The sequence below is a fragment of the Caenorhabditis elegans genome, chromosome IV (assembly GCF_000002985.6).
Source record: "Caenorhabditis elegans chromosome IV".
Taxonomy (NCBI): domain Eukaryota; kingdom Metazoa; phylum Nematoda; class Chromadorea; order Rhabditida; family Rhabditidae; genus Caenorhabditis; species Caenorhabditis elegans.
This window is the reverse complement of record NC_003282.8, coordinates 1,054,902-1,075,664: the sequence shown is the minus strand read 5'-3', so window position 1 is coordinate 1,075,664 and position 20,763 is coordinate 1,054,902. Positions and strand designations below refer to the sequence as shown.

Genomic DNA, 20,763 nt, shown 5'->3' with positions numbered 1-20,763 from the left:
GCAAATGATGAATGAATAATTTGTCTAATATTTTCCTATCACAGACAATGTTATCAATGATGGGTCAATAGAAAACATAAAATTCAAAAAAAACACGTGTAGTTTTTCACAATACTATTACCGGAAGTGGAATCCAAAATTTTAAGTTTTCTGGAAGACTTTAATCTGAACAGATAGAAATAAAATGTTCACAACGGAATTTTTCTCTGAAAAATGCCAAGTTATGGTACTGATCGACTGAAAATGCGTCACATTTTTGCTTAGCTTAGGTGTTGTCCACGATATATGTTAAAGTTTAATATGTCGATTTGCCGGAACTTTTAAATTCCGGCAGTTTGCCCATTTGCCAGAAATTTTAAATTCCGCCAATTTGCCGATTTGTCGGAAATGTTAATTTTCGGCAAATTGCCTATTTGCCGGAACTTTTCAATTCCGGCAATCTGCCCATTTGCCGGAAAATTTCAATTCCGGCAAATTGCCGGTGTGCCAGAAATTTTCATTTTCGGCAATCTATCCATTTGCCGGATATTTAAATTCCGGCAATCTGCCCATTTTCCGGAAATATTAAATTCCGGCAATTTGCCATTTGCCGGATGGCCGGAAATTTTCAATCCCGGTAATTTGCCGGTTTGCCAGAAATATGTATTTTCTGCAATTTGCCGGAAGTATTTAGAGGGATTTTTATGGAACGGAACCGTGCCCTTTTGAAATTTTTTGACCGTTTTTTCTAGATATTTCCATAGAATTTGCAAACTTTTCAAAATAGATGTAGGAACATTCATAGGATGCCTACAATTTTGCCGATTAAAATTCAAAATTCTCAAATTTCCAAAAAAAATGTACAAAACCACAATTTGTCGAAAATGTTTGTCAAATCGGCATATTGCCGGTTTTTTAAATTGTCGTTTATTGGGATAACTGGATAAAAATAACAAAATGCAATACATAAAATAACATGCATGCATCCCACACATCTGAAACTGAAGCTAGAGGCGGCAAATTGCCTTTTGCCGATTTGCCGGGAAAATCGTTTGCCGCCCACCCCTGAATCGACTTCTATCTATCGATATGAACTCGATTCTTGAAATTTGCTCCGGTTTTAGATAAAAGCATACCAAGGGGGAAGACAGTGAGTTTCCCACCTCGATCGAGCAGCTGGGAGCCCGCACATATTCTAATATCCCTCTGAAACAAATATTCAAATTGAAAGTGTCATGCAACAATTGCCAAATCATTCAACAACAACAACAGATACAGATGATACAATCTTGAACCAGTTAATGAAAAGCCCCGCGAGAATCTTCTTCTTCTTCTCCTACTTCTACTTCTAAATCTTCTTCTTCGAGAGAGAGAGAGAGGAGAAAAGGCAACTTTCTCCCCTTTTCGCTCGCTCTCAATCGCCAAAACAATGACAAACCAATAGCTTAGCATGTATTGCATATCCAACCAGTCCCTTACATAACTAGAGGAGGCGCGCGGGAAGAAGACCGAACACTCTCTTGTTTTTCCCTTTTTTAGAGAGGGAAATCCCGTGCGGGCGCTTCACTTACTATCGCCTTCTAGACACTGCTTTCAATTCTAGAAGCAGCGAATACACGCGAAGAATTGTATCTGGAGTTTGACCAGGTGCTGTTGTTGGAGGAGGTGAGTATGAACTATGAAAACTGACACAAAATGTTGCCTAGGCATATGCCTACAAATTGACTCGCGCTTCAACTAGTGCAAGTTGTCCATTCTTATCTCCCTTATCTTTGATTTTTTCAAAATCTTCTCAACTGACAAAATATTTGCCAGATGTTCTTCTACAGTTTTGTAGTTATAAATTTTTTGATATCTGTTTTAAGAATCGAGATATGACCAGTCGAAGTAAGACAGCATGACTCAGTTTCATGAGTTCTTATCTTGGTTATCATTGGAGTTATCACAAAGTTTTCAACTAGAAAAATACTCGCCAGATGTTTTTCTACATTTTTCCAATTGAGCATTTTTTTGGCAACTACTAAAAGAACCGAGATACTGGCTGCCAAGTACAGTAAGCTCGAAGTTGAGATTTTTTTTGCACTGAATGCACTGAACTCTGAATGAACAAATCTGTGAAGTTCGGCGCCTGTAGCGACCACGATGACTGACATCGTGGCGAGATCCAATAGGAAATACAGCGTGTGCCTTTAAACTGACACGCCATTTTTTTTACCACATCGCAAAGTAGTTTCAATTTTCAGGGTTCAAAGTTTGGCTGGACTCTACAAATCTGCGTATAAATGACGGTAAGCAATTTTTCTCAAAGTCTTCAATATTCAATATATTTAGGCAAGTTAGGCGTAGCTTTACGCCTACGCTTAGGCTTAATATTAGGCTTAGGCTGGGCGGAAGGACATAAAGAGAGAAAAAAAAATCCCAGAAAATTCAAGAATTCAGTAAAGACAACACAGTAATAGCAACACATATTTTTTTCAAATCTGGAAAAAATGTTTTTTGACAGTTTATATTTTATATCTCGCCAGTATTTGGTTTTATCGAAAAAATTCCTACTGACGAAATATTTGTTACATGCTTTTCTATAATTTTGTAGTTGAAAATTATTTCATACCTTTTTAATCAACCGAATTATGGCCCGTCAAAGAAAAACATCATGACATGGTGCATCGACTGCACAAGCCTTCCCTTACTTCGACAGCTCATATATAGGCTGCGTTAGATTTTATCAAAAAATTGTCAACTAACAAGATTTTTGTTATACATTATCCTACACTTTTCAATTTGAACATTTTTGATATCTGTTAAACGAACCGAGATATGATTATTCAAAGTTAAGCTGTTGGACATGGTGCATCAACTAAAGTTTTTGTTCCTATCAAAAAGTTTTAACTGGTATGTTATTTGTTATACATTATTCTACTTAAAATTCGTAATATTTGTTACACAAACCGAATTATGGGCAGCCAAGGTAAAACTGCAACACATGGTGCATCAACTGAAAATGCCTCAGTCAGCTTTGACGCCCAATATCTCGGCTGTCTTTGGTTCTATCAAAAAATGCCAACAAACAAGTTACCGTATTTCCTCTATTAGTCTTGCATGCAAGACTAATTTTCAATTTAACTGTAGGGGTGCAAGACTAATAGAGGAAATAAGACAAGACATGGTGCATCGACTGAAAATGTCTCATTATATTTCGGCCGGCTTTCGTCCTATTTGTTTTAAAGATTAAAAGATTAAAGGACGATCCGTTCTTCAAGTGTTATGCACTGCGGATCTGGGATTCAGGTACATTGCCTGGTGGTGATCCCTCTGGGCTGTAATTTAAGCCACGTCCTAGCCGGGGACTGTGGCCGATAATCCAGTCGTGGATTGCTCCACTTCCCAATAGAGGCTGTTAAACAAACAAAAATGCAAGCTTTTCTTAACCACTAGCTCCTAACTCGGCGGTCTTCGATTTTACCAAAACTTCGTCCACAGCTTCGTCTAATTGGGCTTCAAGACTTCAAATTTTTGTTATAACTTTACGTTAATCTCCATAGCTTAAGCCCCAACAGTTTCCTAGCACCTTCTCCTTCACTTTCTCGTTTCAATCTCGTTCCTCTTCTCGTATTCTTGAAACTATTTGAAAAGTAGCGAAAAATGGAAAGTAACCAAAAACACTTGTAAAAGAAGGAAACGAAGAAACAAGGAACAAAGTCACACACGACGATGCAAAACAATTTAATGATGAGAAGCTGAGGAGGACAATAGGGGGGAAAGGGACAATGAATAAACACTCTGAAACACTCTGAAACTGCTGAAAAAGCAAAGAATGTTTAAATTTACATATAAGAAGTTCCGCGAATTTCCAATTTTTAACCAATTTTTTAAAGTTATTTTCAGTGGTTTTTAGCCCTTTTTTCTCGAAAAACTTGAATTTTCTGCATTTCTCGAAATTTTTTCGCGAAAACTTGTAAATTACAATTTTTGCAGAGTTTTGAGAACTTTTCAATAATTTCTAGGGTTTCTTTTTGAAATTTTAGAACAAATCGGAAATATTTGATAATTATTTTTCCAGGGGGTTTTTGCTCGGTTTTTAAAGATTTTTGACCCTACATCGGAATGGCCCATTTTTTTTTCGTTTTTCCTTATTTTTTTCTAGATTTTTAAAGGAATTTTTTAAAGAATTTTAGGAATTTTCCTTTATTTTTTCTATTCCCCAGCGCCGCCTAAGCTTAAACCTGAACCTAAACTTAGACCTAAGCCTAAGCCTGAGCCTATGCCTAAGCCTAAGCCTAAGCCTAAGCCTAAGCCTAAGCCTAAGTCTGATCCTATATTAAAAATGCGAAATTTGTTCGTAGCTTAGGTGTTGAGTCATTTACTGTGATTCGATTTGAAATTGAAGATTTTTAGGTTAAAAAAGCAAAAGGGCATAGTTTAGTTAATTTTAGGTTTTTTGACGGAAAGTTTCAAATCGACTGTTGCATAGCTCAAACTGCTCCTCCACAGCAAATTTTTTCATTTTATTTTAAAAAAACTTCCATGTAGGCGTTAAAACGCCTGCCTGCCTCAATACGCGCCTTATGCAAAACATACGTTTTTCAATTTCTTAATTGTGTTTATCAAACTGATAGAAATGAGAAAATTTTAAAATTTGTAATTTGACCTAAAAATGCCAAAAAAAGCGAAATGCCGGTGTCAGGCGGGCAGGTATCAGACAGGCGTCAGGCCTTGAAGTCATGCCTGCCCACCTGCCTACCATGGAAGCCCTACGACATTCAGAATTCCAAATAGTAACTTGAAACATTTTTCAAAATTGGTACATATTTTGATTGTCTGACAAACTGTAATTTTAGGCTATACAAAGCTCCTTGAATTTTCAAAATTCCGCCACTTTACTCCCCTTTTACCGATGGCCCTGAGTGTTGCTCATCAGAAAAAAAATTGCCTATTTTTAACACTTCAATCTCTAGCCCTCTATTTCTCCAGCTCTCCAATTTCCCAGAAGGCACGGACAAGCACGGGGGGCGCAACACCGAGAGCAACACAGCAGGAAAATGCAAAAACATAAAAACGAAAAAAAAAAAATTCCGTCCCGTTCTCTCACCAGTCTCTTCAGTGACGCCGCTCCTCTCGCCGGGGCGCTGCGACTCTCTGCGTCTCATGCTGGTTAAGCTGACCAGGCGACTGGTCAGGGGAGGACGGGGGGCTCCGTATCTGTCGGTACCACTTTCAGGGAGAGTATGGGGGAATGATGAAACGAGAAAAAGGGAAGAGATAGAAAAAAAAAGAGGAAAACATTTTTTTGTTTGCATGCAATTTTTTTTTATGTGGCGATAATTTTTTGATGTTATATGTCGGTTTTGTTTCTGATAGGTTAAGGGTGCATAGGACCTAGCCAAGCCATTTAAAGCTCTAAGCCTTAAAGTCTAGTGTCTTTAGATCCTTCCATAACCACCTAGATCCCTTGAAGAATCTCAAAAGCCTTTCATTCAGCCACCCGATCAAAGCTTACGACATCAAAACCGAGCTTATTACCCAAATTTCGAAATTTTGTCGGTTTTGTTTCTGATAGGGTGTAATTGGTAATCTAGATGCCTTCAGGCTCTCCCGTTCTTCGCTAGATAAATAAAACAGCTTGATACGCCTAAACAGGAAGTTGCATCGCTCATACCTACAGTTCGACCTTTCAAATCTGAAGCTAAAGTCTAAGCTTGATCCGTTTGGACTAAATAAAAACTTTTAGCCCGAATGTATGTAGACCAAAATGTAGACTCCCTGTACTATATGTAGGTTCTGTATTACCCTGGCTTACACCTGTTGTTCATCTTCTAGCTCAGTTGTTTCTTACTCAAAGTCCTTGAGTTTTCTAGTCCAAAGACCAGTAGGCCCTAAGCCCAAGGAGGTCCAGTAGGCCCGTGAAGCTCAAGACCCCTTGACTTCAAGAATTTTCAACTCCAAGGTCCCAAGCAACCCCTACCCCCCCCCCCCCCCCCCGCTCCTAGTTTTTTTCCTCATTTTTCTGCCAGCCTAGTCTCTGCTAGGCAGGCGGAGCCAGTGTGCCGGTCGGTGCCAGCGCGGTGCGACGCGGAACGACAACAACAACAGAAGTTTCTAGTATTAGTCGTAGTAGTACTAGTTGGTCGACTGGAAAAGTACCTTGAGGTGTCAGAATTGCAGAGAGCCAAAGGTTGGCCTCAGGTCTAGGCTTAGGCTCAGGCTTAGGCTTAGTCTAAGGATTAGGCTTAGGCTTAGGCTTAGGCTTAGGCTGAGCAGGGGACAAAAAGAGAGCAAAAAGAAATCCCCAGAAAATTCAATAATTCTGAAAAAAACCTGACCTTTTCGACCGGTTTTTGGGCTTTTGGACTTAGAAGGCCTACACAAGATTTTTCTAATGCTCAAGTGTATGAAAATCGAACTAGCGTTTTTGATGCCTCGGTGCTTATCACCTTAGAATTCCTATGCCCGTGGGCTTTGTTTTTTTTTTGAATTTCTCAAGTTTGGAACTGAATGAAGCAATGCTTTTGCACCCCCGTTTCCCTTGCTTACTCGGTTCCCTGGTTCCTTGCACGATCCCAGACCACTTTTGGCTCCCCGGTTCCCAGGCCCCCCTTAGCCCCGCTGGTCCCGTACTCCTTCCGCTCCCTGCTTGTTCTCCGCGTCTCTGCCGCTGCCGCTGCCGCGTCGTCGTCATTTTCCAGGCAAAAACATATGAAAAGAGCCATGGGTGGCTCCAGGTGGTGACCCAGCACCGTGTATTTGTGTGTGTATTTCTCGATGCTTGCAGCAGCAGCAGCAGCAGGAAAAAAGAGTGAAATAGTGTGGGGGAGGTGTGGCAGCATGTGAATCATGGATAGATGGGGGGGGGGGGGGGAGGTTTTGTAAAGAAGACAGAAGAAAAAAGTAGAGAACATACAAATACAGAAAGATATGAAAAAAGTTTTTTAGTATGGTACTTTATATTTGGTAAAAATTCGAATAAATATTGGTCCTTCTTCAAGGATCCTTTGGCCAAACTTGGGGTCTAAGCTTAGGCTGAGGTTTGAGCTCAGGCTTGAGCTTAGGCTGAAGCTTAGGCTTGGGCTTACTTATTGAAACCCTATGAGATAAAATCCGGGTCCTAGGCCCAAATTAAGCCTATTCTGCCAGACGAAAGACCCATGGTTCTTAAGTTCCCATTGAGACCAGATCGGCCAATATTCAAGGGCCTCTTTTTGAAACTCTTTGAGATAAAATAAGGGTCCTAGATCAGGATTAGCGTGGCTAAAAATAAAGTACTTAGAGCCCTGTTTGTAAGCCTTCCAGCCTAAGTATGACCTGCAAGATTAGGGCTTTCATAGACCAAATCAAACTTTCAGACCGAAATTCAAGTCCCTATGCCTTTTTTGATACTCTTTATGATAAAATTTTGGTCCTAGATCAGAATTAGGGTTTCTAGGCTTTTTTTGCCAGACTAAACAGGTAGGAAACGTAACTCAACACTTGGACCATTTAGGTTATTTTTGGGGTATTGTGGCCCTTTTTGCTTCATAACTCCTTTTTGGGCCAAAACTAGAGTCTCTAGAACCCTGTTTGTAACCCTTTCGGGAAAAGTTATGGCCTGGCCAAGACTGGCCAATATCAATGCCTTTACAGCCCAAATCAAACGTTCAGACCAAAATTCCAGTCCCTAGACCGATCACCTTTTAGTCCGTAATTTGGCTCCCTACCTATAAAAAGTATAAACATGCCAAAATTAGGTTGCAAAAAAGACCCAGTCTATGATTTTTGGCATTTTAGACTCCGTTAGGCTGAAATATAGCTCAGGATCCTAACACTTAGACCTTTTTGACCTAAATATAGATTTCTCAATTCAGAATTTCAGTTTTTAGACCTCCTAGACCTATTTGAGAGAATTCTCAAAAATTGTGCGATTTCCCATACCCTTATCAATTTTGTGTTGTTTGGTGGTTTGTTGCTCCTTCCTTCTTCTTCTTCTTCTTTTTTGAATGTCATTTTTTCAACCACTGGTCATTCTTTTTCCCACACTCTGCGTCTCTAAGTGGCCAGCGGGGGGGCGCCCCGACGTGCCAGTCGACACCAGGAGGGGCGCGCGGAACGAGCCGATAGAGCGTGCGAGACGAAGAGACGCAGGCATTTTTCCGCAGTGCTCGTCGCGTCGCATCATGCCGCTTCCGCACTCCGCCGCGCGCGAGGACTCTTCGAGAAAAAGACGAAAAAACGTGAGTGAGTTTGGCCTATCTGGAGCTCTCTAGAAATTTCTGGGACCTGTCTAGGCTTGGACCCATCTAGGGTTGGGTTTGGGCCCTTTTTTATCAGTTTTCAAGTGCAACATTGAATTTCAAACGACACTCCGTTATCCCTCTAGTGCTTGATGTTTAGCCAATTTAACTTGAAGTTTTTTTTTAAAGAAAAAGTTCCAAATTTCGGGCCAACTCCCTCTAATCACAGATTAAATTATGAATTTAAAATTTATCAGCTTTGCACCACCGACCACCAAAACAAAATCGATTTCACCACTAGAAGCCTTCAAGTTTTGAAATTTACTAGTTTCTAACGACACTCCGCTATCCCCTAGCGCGCTCTGTTTATCCAATAATTTTTGGTGGGAATTTGAAATTTTACATGACTTTTTTGTGCATTATTACCAGCTTTTTTGCACAAAAAAAAAAGAGAACTTGCAATTTTTCAAACTTTCAAACGACGCTCCGCTATCCCACCAATCGCGCCCTGTTTATCCAGTAAGTTGTCTATTGGTAATAAATGTTTTATTCATTATTCTATACATTTGTAGTTGATATGTAACTAATATCGCTAAAATAAACCAAAATAAAAACATGGTGCATCGATAAGTTTTGCAAACTTAACTTTACCAGCTCTATATCTAAATTGTCTCTGGGTTTATAAAATAATTATCAACTGACAAAATATTGCTCACCTCTTTTTCTACATTAACCCGTGGAAAAAATTACAAATAGCATAAAAAGCCGAGATATTGGCTTGCCTAACATAGTTTGCCCAAAAAAAAACTCGACAAAAGTGACCAGTTTTCTCTGAAACAATGACCTGGTCATTTGAACTGGTTTCTCACCATCCCGTCACTCTTTCAATTGTCTACTTCTGTGTTTGGTTTTTTTTTGGGAGGTTGTTTTCATTTGTTGTTATATGGGAGAGAGAGAGTGAGGCTATTGTTTTATCTTGGGACTCCTCCTCTCGGAACTTTTTAATAATTGTTTCATTCTTCATAATTCCTTACATATTTTGGCTGGTTTTGGTTTTATCGGAATTTTTTTTTTTAAATTAACACTTCTTAGATAGAGTCTGTCGAAGAAAAGTTCTGAACATGGTGCATCGAGGCCATATTTCGGTTACGTTTAGTTAAGCTGTTTTTCATAATTTTTTCTACATTGATTTCATATGACTCAACTTTGAAGTGTAGGGCTCCTATGTAGGCGATAAAACGCCTACCTGCCTGGCCTTCAGGCGATCTCCGCCTGCCTCAATACTTATGCTAAATCATACGTGTTTTTTTTTTCTTTTTTTTTTAATTTGAAAATCATCAGTGTAAATACACCTAAAATGCATAAAAGGGGAAAAAGCAGGCAGGTTTCAGGCAGGCTTCAGGCCCCGCGCCTGCCTAAAATCTAGTCCATGCACCATGATCTGAAATCACTATCAACCCAGTTTTCAAAGGTCCTATCCACATTTTCCACCAATCCCGTTAATCCGTACTACATGTAGGTCAAACACATGGTTTTTGAAATCCAACTAGATATAGCCATAAATGTTTGTATGTGGTCAAAGTTTCTCTCTCATTTTTCCAACAAAAAAAGAACGCACACACACACATATGTTTGTATGTGGTGTCTACCTATTATTATCTATGGTTGGACGGGCATCATCATGTCACCGGCAGGCACCCATAGCTCCGTGCCAGGCCGCTTGCCGCCGCGCCGGCAGGCATGCGGTCACGCGGAATGGGTTACGAGGGGGTAACCTGATACCACGAGTTGGGGTGACCAGGGTATGTGATAAGGTAAAAGGTTACGTATTTGAGTATTTGAAAATAAAAGGTTAGTGATTTTGAATGGGAAATAGGAAACTTTGTGAAATTTAAAAAAACATGGTGCATCGACTGAAAATCCTTCGTCAGCTTTTTGACGTCTTGTATTTCAGTTGTGTTTGGTGTTATCAAAACATTGTCTAGTGACAAAATGTTTATTATAACCTTTTCTATAATAATGTAGTTTAACAATTTTTGATATCTCTTTAAAAAACCAAGATATGATCATTCAAAGTAAAATGCCAAGCACAACTTCATTGGTTCAAATCTTGGTTGTTTTTGGTTCAAAAATTGGCAACAGACAAAACATTTCTTATATCTTTCTCTATAGTTCTATTTTTAAACATTTTTTGATATCAGTAAAAGTAATCGAGATATAAGCTGTCAAAGTTAATCGGCAAAACATGGTGCATCAACTGTTACAGTGATCGTACCCCTATCGTAATTTTTCTGTAATTCTACAGTAGCCCTACAGTAATACTACAGTAGCCCTACCGTAATTTTTTTGTATTTCTACAGTAGCCCTACATTAATACTACAGTAATCCTACAATACCCCTCTAAAACCTCAAAGTTTTCATGTAGTAACTGAACCCCTCCAGGTGCAAAAATTGCTGCCAGGTGCAAAATTTCACGAGGTGTTCGGAAAAGTTTAGACTCCTTAAATGCTAAAAATCTTTTTGGACCCTTGGATTCTTTCACCTCTCCTCATACTAATATCCTACTCTTTCAAGACTACTAGTCCCTAGTCACCAAAACATAAATGACGAATTCCTACGTGCGTTCTTTTGCTCCTTTTGCTCCGCGCGGAGCCCACCGAACGCCGGAGCCAAAACAATTATTATATGCCGTGTGTGTGTGTTGTGTGTGTTCCGCGCGGATAAGAAGAAGACGCAGTTGAGAAGAAGCGTGCCAGTCGCCGTGTTTGTTTTGGCGCAGCGTCGTCGACGGGGTGGTCTTGAAGAGCGGCGAGGAGGCGCCTGGTACCAGTAGTCGGGGTGGGGTGGGTGAGGGCTAGGGCATCAGAGAAACCAGACGTTTTTTTTGTTCGCATGCTTCTTCTCCGCTGTGTGTTGTTGTGCTGCTGCCACCTCGAACGTCGGAACATCATGGCACTGCCTACCGCGTCGGCCGCCGCCCGGGAAAAAGAGAAACACACAACACACAACACCCTTCGAGGAGTTCAGTTTCTAGATCAGCTGACACAGAGTTGTCAACAAAAACAGAGAGCATCATCACAGAGACTGGCACCGCTGCTGCAGCTGACCACTGGGGCGGACGCCTAGGTCATTGTGCTCTGGAACTACCTAGTTGCTTCCCTGAAGTTTGAAATGCATAGGTGTTCAATAATCTTACTGTAATGCTATAGTCCGTGACTCCTCTATACGTCTTGTTCATTCATGTCGATGCACCATGTCTTCCTTCCAACTTTGACTTCTCATATCTTAGCCCAGATTGTAGATATCTTTAAATTTCTAAGTATCAAATCATAGCCAAGAATATAATACACATTTTGTTAGTTGACAACTTTTTTATAAAACCAAAGGTAGCCGAGATATAAGTTGTCAAGCATACCGACGATTCACCATGTCTCCCGTTTTTTTGACAACCGATATCTTGGTTCACATTAAAAATATCAAGAAGTGTTCAACTACGGAACTTAAGACACTATACTTGATAAATATTTTGTTAATTGATAACTTTTTGATAACACGAAACATAGCCGAGATATGAGATATCAAGGCTATGGTCGATGCACCATGTCTTCCACTTTTTTACTGCCAACTTTTTTCTCTTTTATTTTGCATCATATCTCAGTTGCCTTTAATCTTATCAAACCTTTTTCCACTGACAAAATACTTCTCATCTTCTTTACTCCAACTTTGCTGTTGAAAATTTCTTGATAACTTTTTACCGAACCAAGATAAAAGCTGTGAAAGTAGGTCTGCATGACATGGTGCATCGACTAGAAAAACTGCGATCTTTGACTGCTCATATCTCTGTTGCCTTTGATTGTATTGAAAAGTTGTTCACTGACAAAATATGTGTTATTCCTTTTTCTACAACTTTACAGTTACAACTTTTTTGATACTTTTTTTTTTGAAACAACATTTTTTGAAACAGAGATATGAGTTTTCAAAGTAGAGCAGCATTTTGATATAAAATAGGCCGGTTTCCAAAAAGCCAGATTCGATTCCCCAGTGTGGCATTTTTTTTTTTGATTTTTTTGTGATATGAAAATATGCTTCAAACTAAAATCTACTTATAATCAGGCTTATAAGTCAGAAACAGAAACAAAAATATTTGACCACAACGGGGATTGAACCTTGGTCCTGTGTGCCTAGGTTCATCAAAAAACCCACTGCGCCATTTGGCCAAACATCTAACTTTGCCAATTTTCGTCGCATTTTCTTCATTTTTTCTGGTCTCCAATTCTCAAATGTAATTTTTTTTAGAGTCAACATGACACTTGACTACCACCAGCCTACCACAACCAACACAACACTGCCCGATGATATTCACATGAAAGATCCCGAAGAGGAAGAGTTCGAGGAGTACGAAGACGAGCTTCTCGAGGAAGAAGAAGAGTTTGACGAAGAGCTCGAGGAGCTCGAGAACAGCGACAGTGCTTCATCTCTAGTGTCCGCCGGCTCACCACACGGTTCATCGTCATCAAATGGCTCACACGGATCCTCACCACCGCTTCAAGTTCAGAGCCCATCTCAGGGCTCAGGATCCTCGGGATCTCCTACAGGTCAGCCGGAAAAACGGCATATTTGTACAGTTTGTGGAAAGGGATTCTCGTATTTTTCAATTCTGGAGTCGCACAAGAGATCACATACTGGGGAGAAGCCTTACAACTGCCATTTTTGCCAGAAAACTTTTGCACAAAAAGCCACGCTTCAAGTCCACGAGCGGACGCATACTGGCGAGAGACCGTAAGTGCTAAAATTTCTGAAATTTAGGCTCAAAAAATAGCATTTTCAGATACAAATGTAGATACTGCGAGAAAACGTTCGCCCAATACGGCACTAAGACAGTACACGAGAAAAGTGCCCACTTGGGAATTCGGAACTACAAATGCCCAAAATGTGATAAGCTACTGTCATCGCCCTCGGCACTGTATACGCATAAGAAAACGCATGGGGATAAGACTTTTCGAGTAAGTTATTAGCAAAAAATTAAAAATGTTTGCTATGTTTTGCTAATCACTTTTTCATAACAACTTTAAAAGCTCTCCTCTCTCGGAAAAAATGAAAAAAGTAGGTCATGACCTACTTTTTAACATGACCTACTTTTTAACTTGGTCTACTTAAAAAGTAGGTCATGACCTAATGTTTAGCTTGAACTACTTTTAAAAAATTAGACCATTTGTAAATAAAAGTAGGTCATGACCTACTTTTTAACATGACCTACTTTAAAAAAATTTTTAACTTTCATTTTCATTTAAAAAAAATAGGTCATGGCCTACTTTTTTATGACCTAATTTTTTTTTAAAGTAGGTCAAGTTAAAAAGTAGGTCATGACCTACTTATTTTATGACCTAATTTTTTTTTAAAGTAGGTCAAGTTAAAAAGTAGGTCATGACCTACTTTTTTTATAACCTAATTTTTTTTGTTGTACAAATCGGCGTCCGGTCGTCCGATTTTGACACCACCGGACGCACTGCGTCCGGTTTTGGGGTAGGTTTCCACGGCGGCCGACAGTTTCCGAGTTTCGCCACTCACTATACTTAATCAGCAATTTTATAGTGAGCGGCGAAACTCGGAAATTGTCGGCCGTCGTGGATAGCTACCCCCAACCGGACGCATCCGGTTCGGACGACCGGACGTCCGGTTGTACAGCCCTAATAACAGGTACCCCACAAAATTCCCTACATTTCGCTAAATTACAACTTTCTCTTAATTGAAACGGCTGCCGAGATACATGCATTTCAAAAATACTGACTAAAATAATTTTCAGTGCGATTTCTGCCCGAAGACGTTTGCTCTGAAAAACTACCTGAAACTACACGTGAAGCAGGTTCATGAGCAAAACGAGAGAAAACACGTCTGCGTGTACTGTAACAAAGGGTTTGCCTATGCTGGCAGCCTTCAGGTGAGCCGGAGAAAATTGGAATTTTTTTTTTTGAAAAATGTTTTCTCAAAATCCAAAAATTATTTTCAGGTCCATGTCCGTACCCATACCGGGGAACGACCATACGTTTGCAAATTCTGTCCCAAGGCTTTTGCTAGTCAGGGAAACCTACAATCTCATGAACGGACCCACACTGGCGAGCGGCCCTACTCTTGCCAATTTTGTCAGAGAACGTTTATACAGGTTAGTAATCATGCAAAAAAATTTAGCGCGCTCAGCGGGGGTTGAACCCTGGTCTTGTGCGTCAAGGTACATCAGAAATCGCACTGAGCCATTCGGCCCACATTTTGAATTTTGCTCATTTTTGGCAAATTTCATTTTTTTTTTTTGCAGAAATCTCAACTAACTGCTCACGAATCAACTCACCTGACCCAAAAACACTCGGTCAACCCTGATTCCACTACAGCTGACATTTTGCCAGTAGCTGGCTCGGTAACCGATCACCAAATGGTCGGTAACTACGAGTGCACGTTCTGTAATAAAAAATATCCATATGCGAGCAGTTTGTACATACATATGAGGAAGCATACGGAGAAGTCCGCGTAAGTAAACTTTTTCAACTTACAAATTCAGAAAAAAACATATTTCAAAAATGTTTTTTATTCAAATTTTTTTTCAATATTAAAGTTTGTATTCCAGATATTCCTGCGATGGATGTGGAAAACCTTACAGTCAAAAAATCAGCCTGAACATCCACCAGGACCAATGCGAAGCGTTTAAAAATCGATTGAAAACCACCGATTCGCAGTTCTCGTAAGTTTCAGGGTGGTGGGAAATTCGTTGTTTTTTCTTAATATAAAAGTACTTTTAGGCTACAAAAATTGGCAAAAACCGCTGTTTTTTAAAGTTTAAACGTCACTCCGCTATCCCGGTAGCGCGTGTTGTTTAGCAATGGCGGGAAGTTTGAAAATTTGGCTTGTGAATGAGATTTTTTGGAGTCTGGGCAGTTTCAGGCGGAATTTTTCGGAATGAAAAGTCTATAGAAACGCCAGAAAAACTCAGATTTCCAAGTTCCAAACGACACTCCGTTATCTCGCCGACGCTTGTTGTTTAGCCTGCAAGTTTTTGGCGGCAAATTTGAATTTTTTGCTTGATTCTCGCAGTTTTTCAACCTAAAACCAACAGTTTAAAAAGAAAATTTTCCAATTTTTTCAATTTTCATTCAGTAAAAAAAAATCAAAATTTCAGTCACAACTGCGACGGATGTGGCAAATCATTCGTTCAACGTATTGCACTACAAATCCACGTGGATTCCTGCGAACCGCATAAAAATTTGGCTCGACTGAAGCTGAGCCAACAGCAGAATCAAAATCAGAACTCCGACTCGGAATCTGACACTGAAATGAAAATATGCCCATTACCTAATCCCCCACTGACACTGGCGCCCACGCATCAACAAATCCCACCTCCTGTCAATATTTATGCTCAACAACGTAAGATTGGTGCCGAGTTTAAATTTTTTAGAAACTTTGGATTTTTTTTTTGAAAAAAATATTTAAAAATTTCAGCACCACCTAATCCACTTGGCAGCATCCTTGGCAACACGTCACTGACACCTCAGACTCTGAATTTTGGGCTCCCGTCACTGTCGTCGGCGTCGTTCTCCTCGCTGAACGCCCACGCGCCGTTCACGCCTGTTGAGGTAGGCGAAAATACTGGAATAAAATTTTTTTGTCAACCCTAGTCATGATTATACGTATTCAAATCGGCTTAACACGCTGATTTAAAAAATGAAAGTTTCATGGATCCTGCAGCGAAATTGACAGGGGTACTGTAGGTTTTAAAACCGAGATTCAAGCCAAACTCGGGCGAATTAGGTCAATTTTCCACATTTTACCAAATTTAGTCATGATTATACTTATTCAAACCGACTTAACACGTTGATTTCCAAAATATAAGTTTCATGGGTCCCGCAGCGAAAATGACAGGGTTACTGTAGGTTTGAAGGATAAATTTAAGCCAAATCTGTTCAATTTTGGTTCAAACTCACAAACTTTTCTAACCTAGTCATGATTATACGTATTCAAATCGACTTAACACGCTGATTTCAAAAATTTGAAGTTTCATTGGTCCCGTAGTGAAATTGACAGGATTACTGTACGTTTTAAAACCGATTTTAGGCCAAATACTGCTAAATTGGGTTATATTTCAAAATGTTTCCGAACCTAGTCATGATTATACTTATTCAAACCAGCTTGACGTGCTGATCACGAGAACCTATAAAATTATGGGTCTCGCAGCGAAATTGACAGGGTTACTGTAGTCTTATGCTTAAAACTTCGACCTCTAATTCCAAAAGTGTGATTTTTCAGCTCCCGAACTCAGCGGATTTCGGCCCACTTACGGCCTCCAAGCCACACGCCGTACCCTTCCATCCCTCAGAAATGTGTCTGTCGGCATTCCGAAAAGTTCCAGAGTCTTCGTCAATTTCCGGACTGGGATCCCTGTCCACAAGTATTCTCTCAACTCAACTATTACTTCAACTTCAACATACTCCCGACTTTAACTACCTCCTCAATCAGAACTTGTTATCCTCATTGGCCGGTCTCAGTGGCCTTTCAGCAACTCTCGGACCTCAGCTACAGGCCACCACGCCCACTTCGGCTAATCAGCAACCGTTTTTGATGGCGGCGCCCAGTGCCGTACAACCACTTGTTTGAACATTTTTTATATTTTTTTTTGCTCTTTTTACAAGAAATTTGAAGGTTTTTGAGTGAAAATTAGCGATTTTAAACGACACTCCGCGATCCCACCTGCGCGTGTTGTTTAGCGTTAGCGGGAAATTCGAAATTTTGAGTCAAAACTGCAATTTTTGCTCGATTTTCGGAGTTTTTCTGCTAAAAATCGATCGAAATTGCGAAATTTCAATTTTCAAACGGCACTCCGTTATTCCGTAGGTGCGTGTTGTTTAGTGTTGGCGGCAAATTTGAATTGTTGCTTGCTTTTTTAAGTTTTTCGACGTAAAATCAACAGTTTTAACGGAAAAAATTCAAATTTTCACTCAAAAATTTTCCTTTTTATTATTATTTTTCTTTTTTGTCATATTTTAAACAATTTCTCTCCCCCTTATTCGTGGTCCTCAAGCAGCTTAATCGTGTCCGGTAAATTTGGCCCCGCCCACTCTCACACTGGCCACGCCCACAAAATGTCTTTCACCCCGTTTTTTGTCGAAATCCGGTCGAATTTATTGATTTTTTCTTCTTTTTTTTTCGAAACATCTGCCAATTTGATCTCTATTTATCCCACCTTTCCTCCCGATTTAAAAAATTTTCCTTGCCCTACAGTAACTCCCGCCCTATGTCCCTTCAAACTTGCCCCATCCCTGAAAAAATTCTCGTCAAAAAAGTTGTTGTTCCCCGTATACACATTGATTTCTGGTCAAAATAATTGTAATTTAATACACATATAAATCATATATTATCGGTTATATTAATTTTTCAAAAAAAAATTTTGGGTCTCGTCACGAAATTTTCGAAAGAAAAGAAGTTTCTTCGAAAATAGTCATGATTATACTTATTCAAACCGGCTTGCCACGCTGATTTCAAAAATATAAGTTTCATGGGTCTCGCAGCGAAATTGGCTGGGTTACTGTAGATTTAAAGGCTAAATTTAGGCCAAAGTCGTTCAATTTTCGTTCAAATTTTAAAAATTTTAAAACCTATGCTTGAGTAAACTCATTCAAACTGGCTTGACACGCTGATTTCAAAAATATGTCTTTCTTGGGTCTCACAGCGAAATTTATCGGGTTACTGTAGACTTTAGAGCCGATTTCAGGCCAAATCATGACGATTTAGGCCCAAAATATAGAATTTTTGAAACCCAGGCATGATTATACTTCTTCGAACCTTCTCGTCGTGAATATTGCGGCAAAAAGATTGTAAAACTGAAAAAAAAAATCGTTTTTTCAACAAAAAACAAGGAAGATCGACACAAAAACTAGCTAGAAATAGGGGGAAATAGGAAATTTACACAAAAATCAATCGATATAAATTAGATGAGATTATGATTCCATCGATATTTTCCGGTGACACATTGCGGTGCTCGCAGGAGTCCCGTGCACGGATGTTGGCCTTGAACTTCGCACATACACTGAAAAAATGAACGATTTTTTGCCGATTTTTCGCGCAATTTTCAGACCTGTCGCTCATTTTTGGATCCGAAATCGGCGGGATTAAGCTTGGCAATACTCTCCAAATGCTCTCTTCGCTCCACTAATTCCGTTTTTCCTAGCGTTTTCGCCAATAATTTCTCGATTTCCTCGCGCTTCATGCCGTCCAAGTCGAATAGCACTTCCCGGCCGTCGTCTGAAACATTTTTTAGTAGAATTTTGTGGATTTTCAGCTTGAAACTTACTCAGATATGCTCTGGCAAAGGGCGTCACAACTTTATCGGCATGCTTAACGAGCTGAACTTTTGGATTGTGATATTGAAGCTGCGCCCAGTTCCAGTAGACGAAATCTCGTGCTCCAGACTGCTCGGGCGTCGGATTTTTATGAAAACCCATCGAGAACACGTTGACGTTGTCGCGAAGCTTCACTTTTCCCTGCTGGAGATAGAAGAATGTCCGCCGAAGCGGCATGGACCCGTGCATGAACGGCATTTCTGGTTTTGAGCTGAAAAAGGAAGGAATTTCGTGGGAAAACGCTGAATATGAGATTACGATAAATTTATGCAAAAGATAGAATTAAAAAACCACTGGAAAAAGCTAAAAAATCGCTTGAAAATGAGAAAAAAAATATATAATTAAAATAAATAATTTTCCTCCCAACGACACTCCGATATCACGTTGTGCGCCTTCTTTATCGTAAATCCACATTTGCTTTTATTTCTGATTTTTGGGTTTTTTAGCTGTTTTCAAGCTATTTTATATCAAAATTCAGTAAAAACCGGTAATTTTTCGTCTATTTCCCGCAAAAATTACATAAATCATGTAAAAATGCTGATTTTATACCAAAAATTCACTAAAAATAAATAACACGCACTTGTTAATTCGGAGCATCGTTGTTTTAAACTCTAAATTTTTTTTCCAGAAATTTGATGGTTTTCCCAGTTTTTCAAGCATATTTCATGTTTTTTGGTGCCTTTAACGCTTCTGAAAAATTTTAGATTCTCGAAATTCCATCTTACAATCTCTCGATTGCTCTGAAAATCTCAAAAATCTCAAGATTTCGTATAAAATAGGATTTTCCAGGGTAAATCACGCGATGCCAATGTACAAGCTGACACCGACGTTCCCACCGAATTTTGAGGTTCATCCGAAAATCGCCTGCTATCCAGTAGGTTCGTATCATAATCCATCTTTCGGAGGAGTCGGGCCTTCTGATGCGGTGCAGGTAATAGACGGATTTTGGCTCAAAAAAAACTGAAATTTCAGGTAGAATCCGATCCGCGCAAGGCTTTGGAGCACAAACAGCTCTCACTGATCGAGCAGCTCAAAGCACAGACCGAAGAGCTCAAGAAGTTGCTGGTAAGCCTTGGAGAGGCTGGAAAAGCAGAGAGATCTGCTCAAAAACCTGCGGAAAAAGCGCCAAAAGAGCCTGAGAAATCCGCTGGAGCAGCCTCTTCAGCTCCCGGAGTCCCCGGAGCCCCCGCAAAACTAGACAAGGACGCCAAGAAGGAGGCTCGCAAGGCTGCCAAGGCAGAAGCCGTAAAGAAATTGGCTTCCGGAGAGGCTCCACCACAGAAATCCGCGAAAAAGACCGTAAATTCGACTCCATGGACCGTCCAGGACGACCGAAAGACGTGGGAGACCAATCTGACTCTCACCGTGAATCTCCCAACCTCCCTTGTGGCCTACGAGCCGCAGGAGCAGCTGAAAAACGCCACGCTGACAGTGCGGGACGTGGATTTGCCGTGGGCTCGGGCTCTCGCAAAGGTCGGCGCAAGCCGTGGAGTCTCGTTTGAGGGAGAAGTCAAAAATCAGACGAAAGAGAAGAAATCCAGTCTGAAAGTTGTGAAAGGTGCGGGATTTTTTCTCTAAAAATCAGAATTTTATGATATACCCTTAATTTTCAATATTTTCAGGCCCTGCTCCCTCCCTGCAATTGGAAAAAACTACCGTCAAATCCCTTCAAACTATCTGGAAGCTGTTGGGCTCTTCACTCGGGCTCTTCTCTAGACGGCCACAACAAGTGCTCAGCGCCAGTCATCAAGCGATTTGGCTGGGAAAAGTAGGAAATTTTAGAAACTTTCCCAAAAAAATCAAATTTTCTTTCAGGCCGAGCAAATCCTTGCCGGCTCCTGTGATCAGAGCTTTGTCACACGTGAAGCTTCTCAGTTCCTGGCTCGTTTCGACTCGTTAAGCTCTCAATGGGAGGTGTGTGTCGCTGATATTGTGTTCAGAAGCCTTCTGAACCTTGGGGAGCACCTTCCGAACAATGTGGAGTTGTGGGCTAAGAAGATTGACGCTTTGATTGTTTAGATTTGATTTATTGATGTTTTTATTTGATTTTCTCGGTTTAAATGAATTATTTTGCATTTTTATCTGATTTTTTCGTTTAAGAAACAAATTTTTTGCTTTAAAAATTCAGTTTACAATTACAACGATACTCCAAAATCCCGCAGCGCGCCCTGTTTACCGTAAATCTACACCATAGAATTTCA

The 20,763-nt window shown here is 40.1% G+C and overlaps 3 protein-coding genes across 3 annotated transcripts; 2 read left to right on the top strand and 1 right to left on the bottom strand.

Annotated features, from left to right (window-relative positions):
- The first annotated feature begins 8,139 nt into the window (after positions 1-8,139).
- znf-782 (C2H2-type domain-containing protein) lies at positions 8,140-17,589 on the top strand. Its single transcript, NM_067632.2, has 10 exons — positions 8,140-8,183; positions 12,480-12,962; positions 13,012-13,186; positions 13,987-14,121; positions 14,191-14,343; positions 14,494-14,702; positions 14,800-14,913; positions 15,349-15,593; positions 15,669-15,802; positions 16,473-17,589. Exons 2-10 carry the CDS (start codon positions 12,487-12,489, stop codon positions 16,818-16,820), a joined length of 1,989 nt encoding a protein of 662 aa, NP_500033.1. The 5' UTR covers positions 8,140-8,183; positions 12,480-12,486; the 3' UTR covers positions 16,821-17,589.
- A 456-nt stretch (positions 17,590-18,045) lies between these two features.
- Positions 18,046-18,773, bottom strand: mrps-25 (Small ribosomal subunit protein mS25). The gene is made up of 3 exons (NM_067631.6): positions 18,514-18,773; positions 18,298-18,464; positions 18,046-18,249 (listed from the first exon to the last, which is right to left on the bottom strand). Exons 1-3 carry the CDS (start codon positions 18,758-18,760, stop codon positions 18,151-18,153), a joined length of 513 nt encoding a protein of 170 aa, NP_500032.1. The 5' UTR covers positions 18,761-18,773; the 3' UTR covers positions 18,046-18,150.
- A 578-nt stretch (positions 18,774-19,351) lies between these two features.
- Y55F3AM.13 (FH2 domain-containing protein) lies at positions 19,352-20,642 on the top strand. The gene is made up of 4 exons (NM_067630.6): positions 19,352-19,493; positions 19,535-20,120; positions 20,185-20,330; positions 20,378-20,642. The coding sequence occupies exons 1-4, from the start codon at positions 19,365-19,367 to the stop codon at positions 20,579-20,581; spliced, it is 1,065 nt and encodes a 354-aa protein (NP_500031.1). The 5' UTR covers positions 19,352-19,364; the 3' UTR covers positions 20,582-20,642.
- The last annotated feature ends 121 nt before the right edge of the window (positions 20,643-20,763 follow it).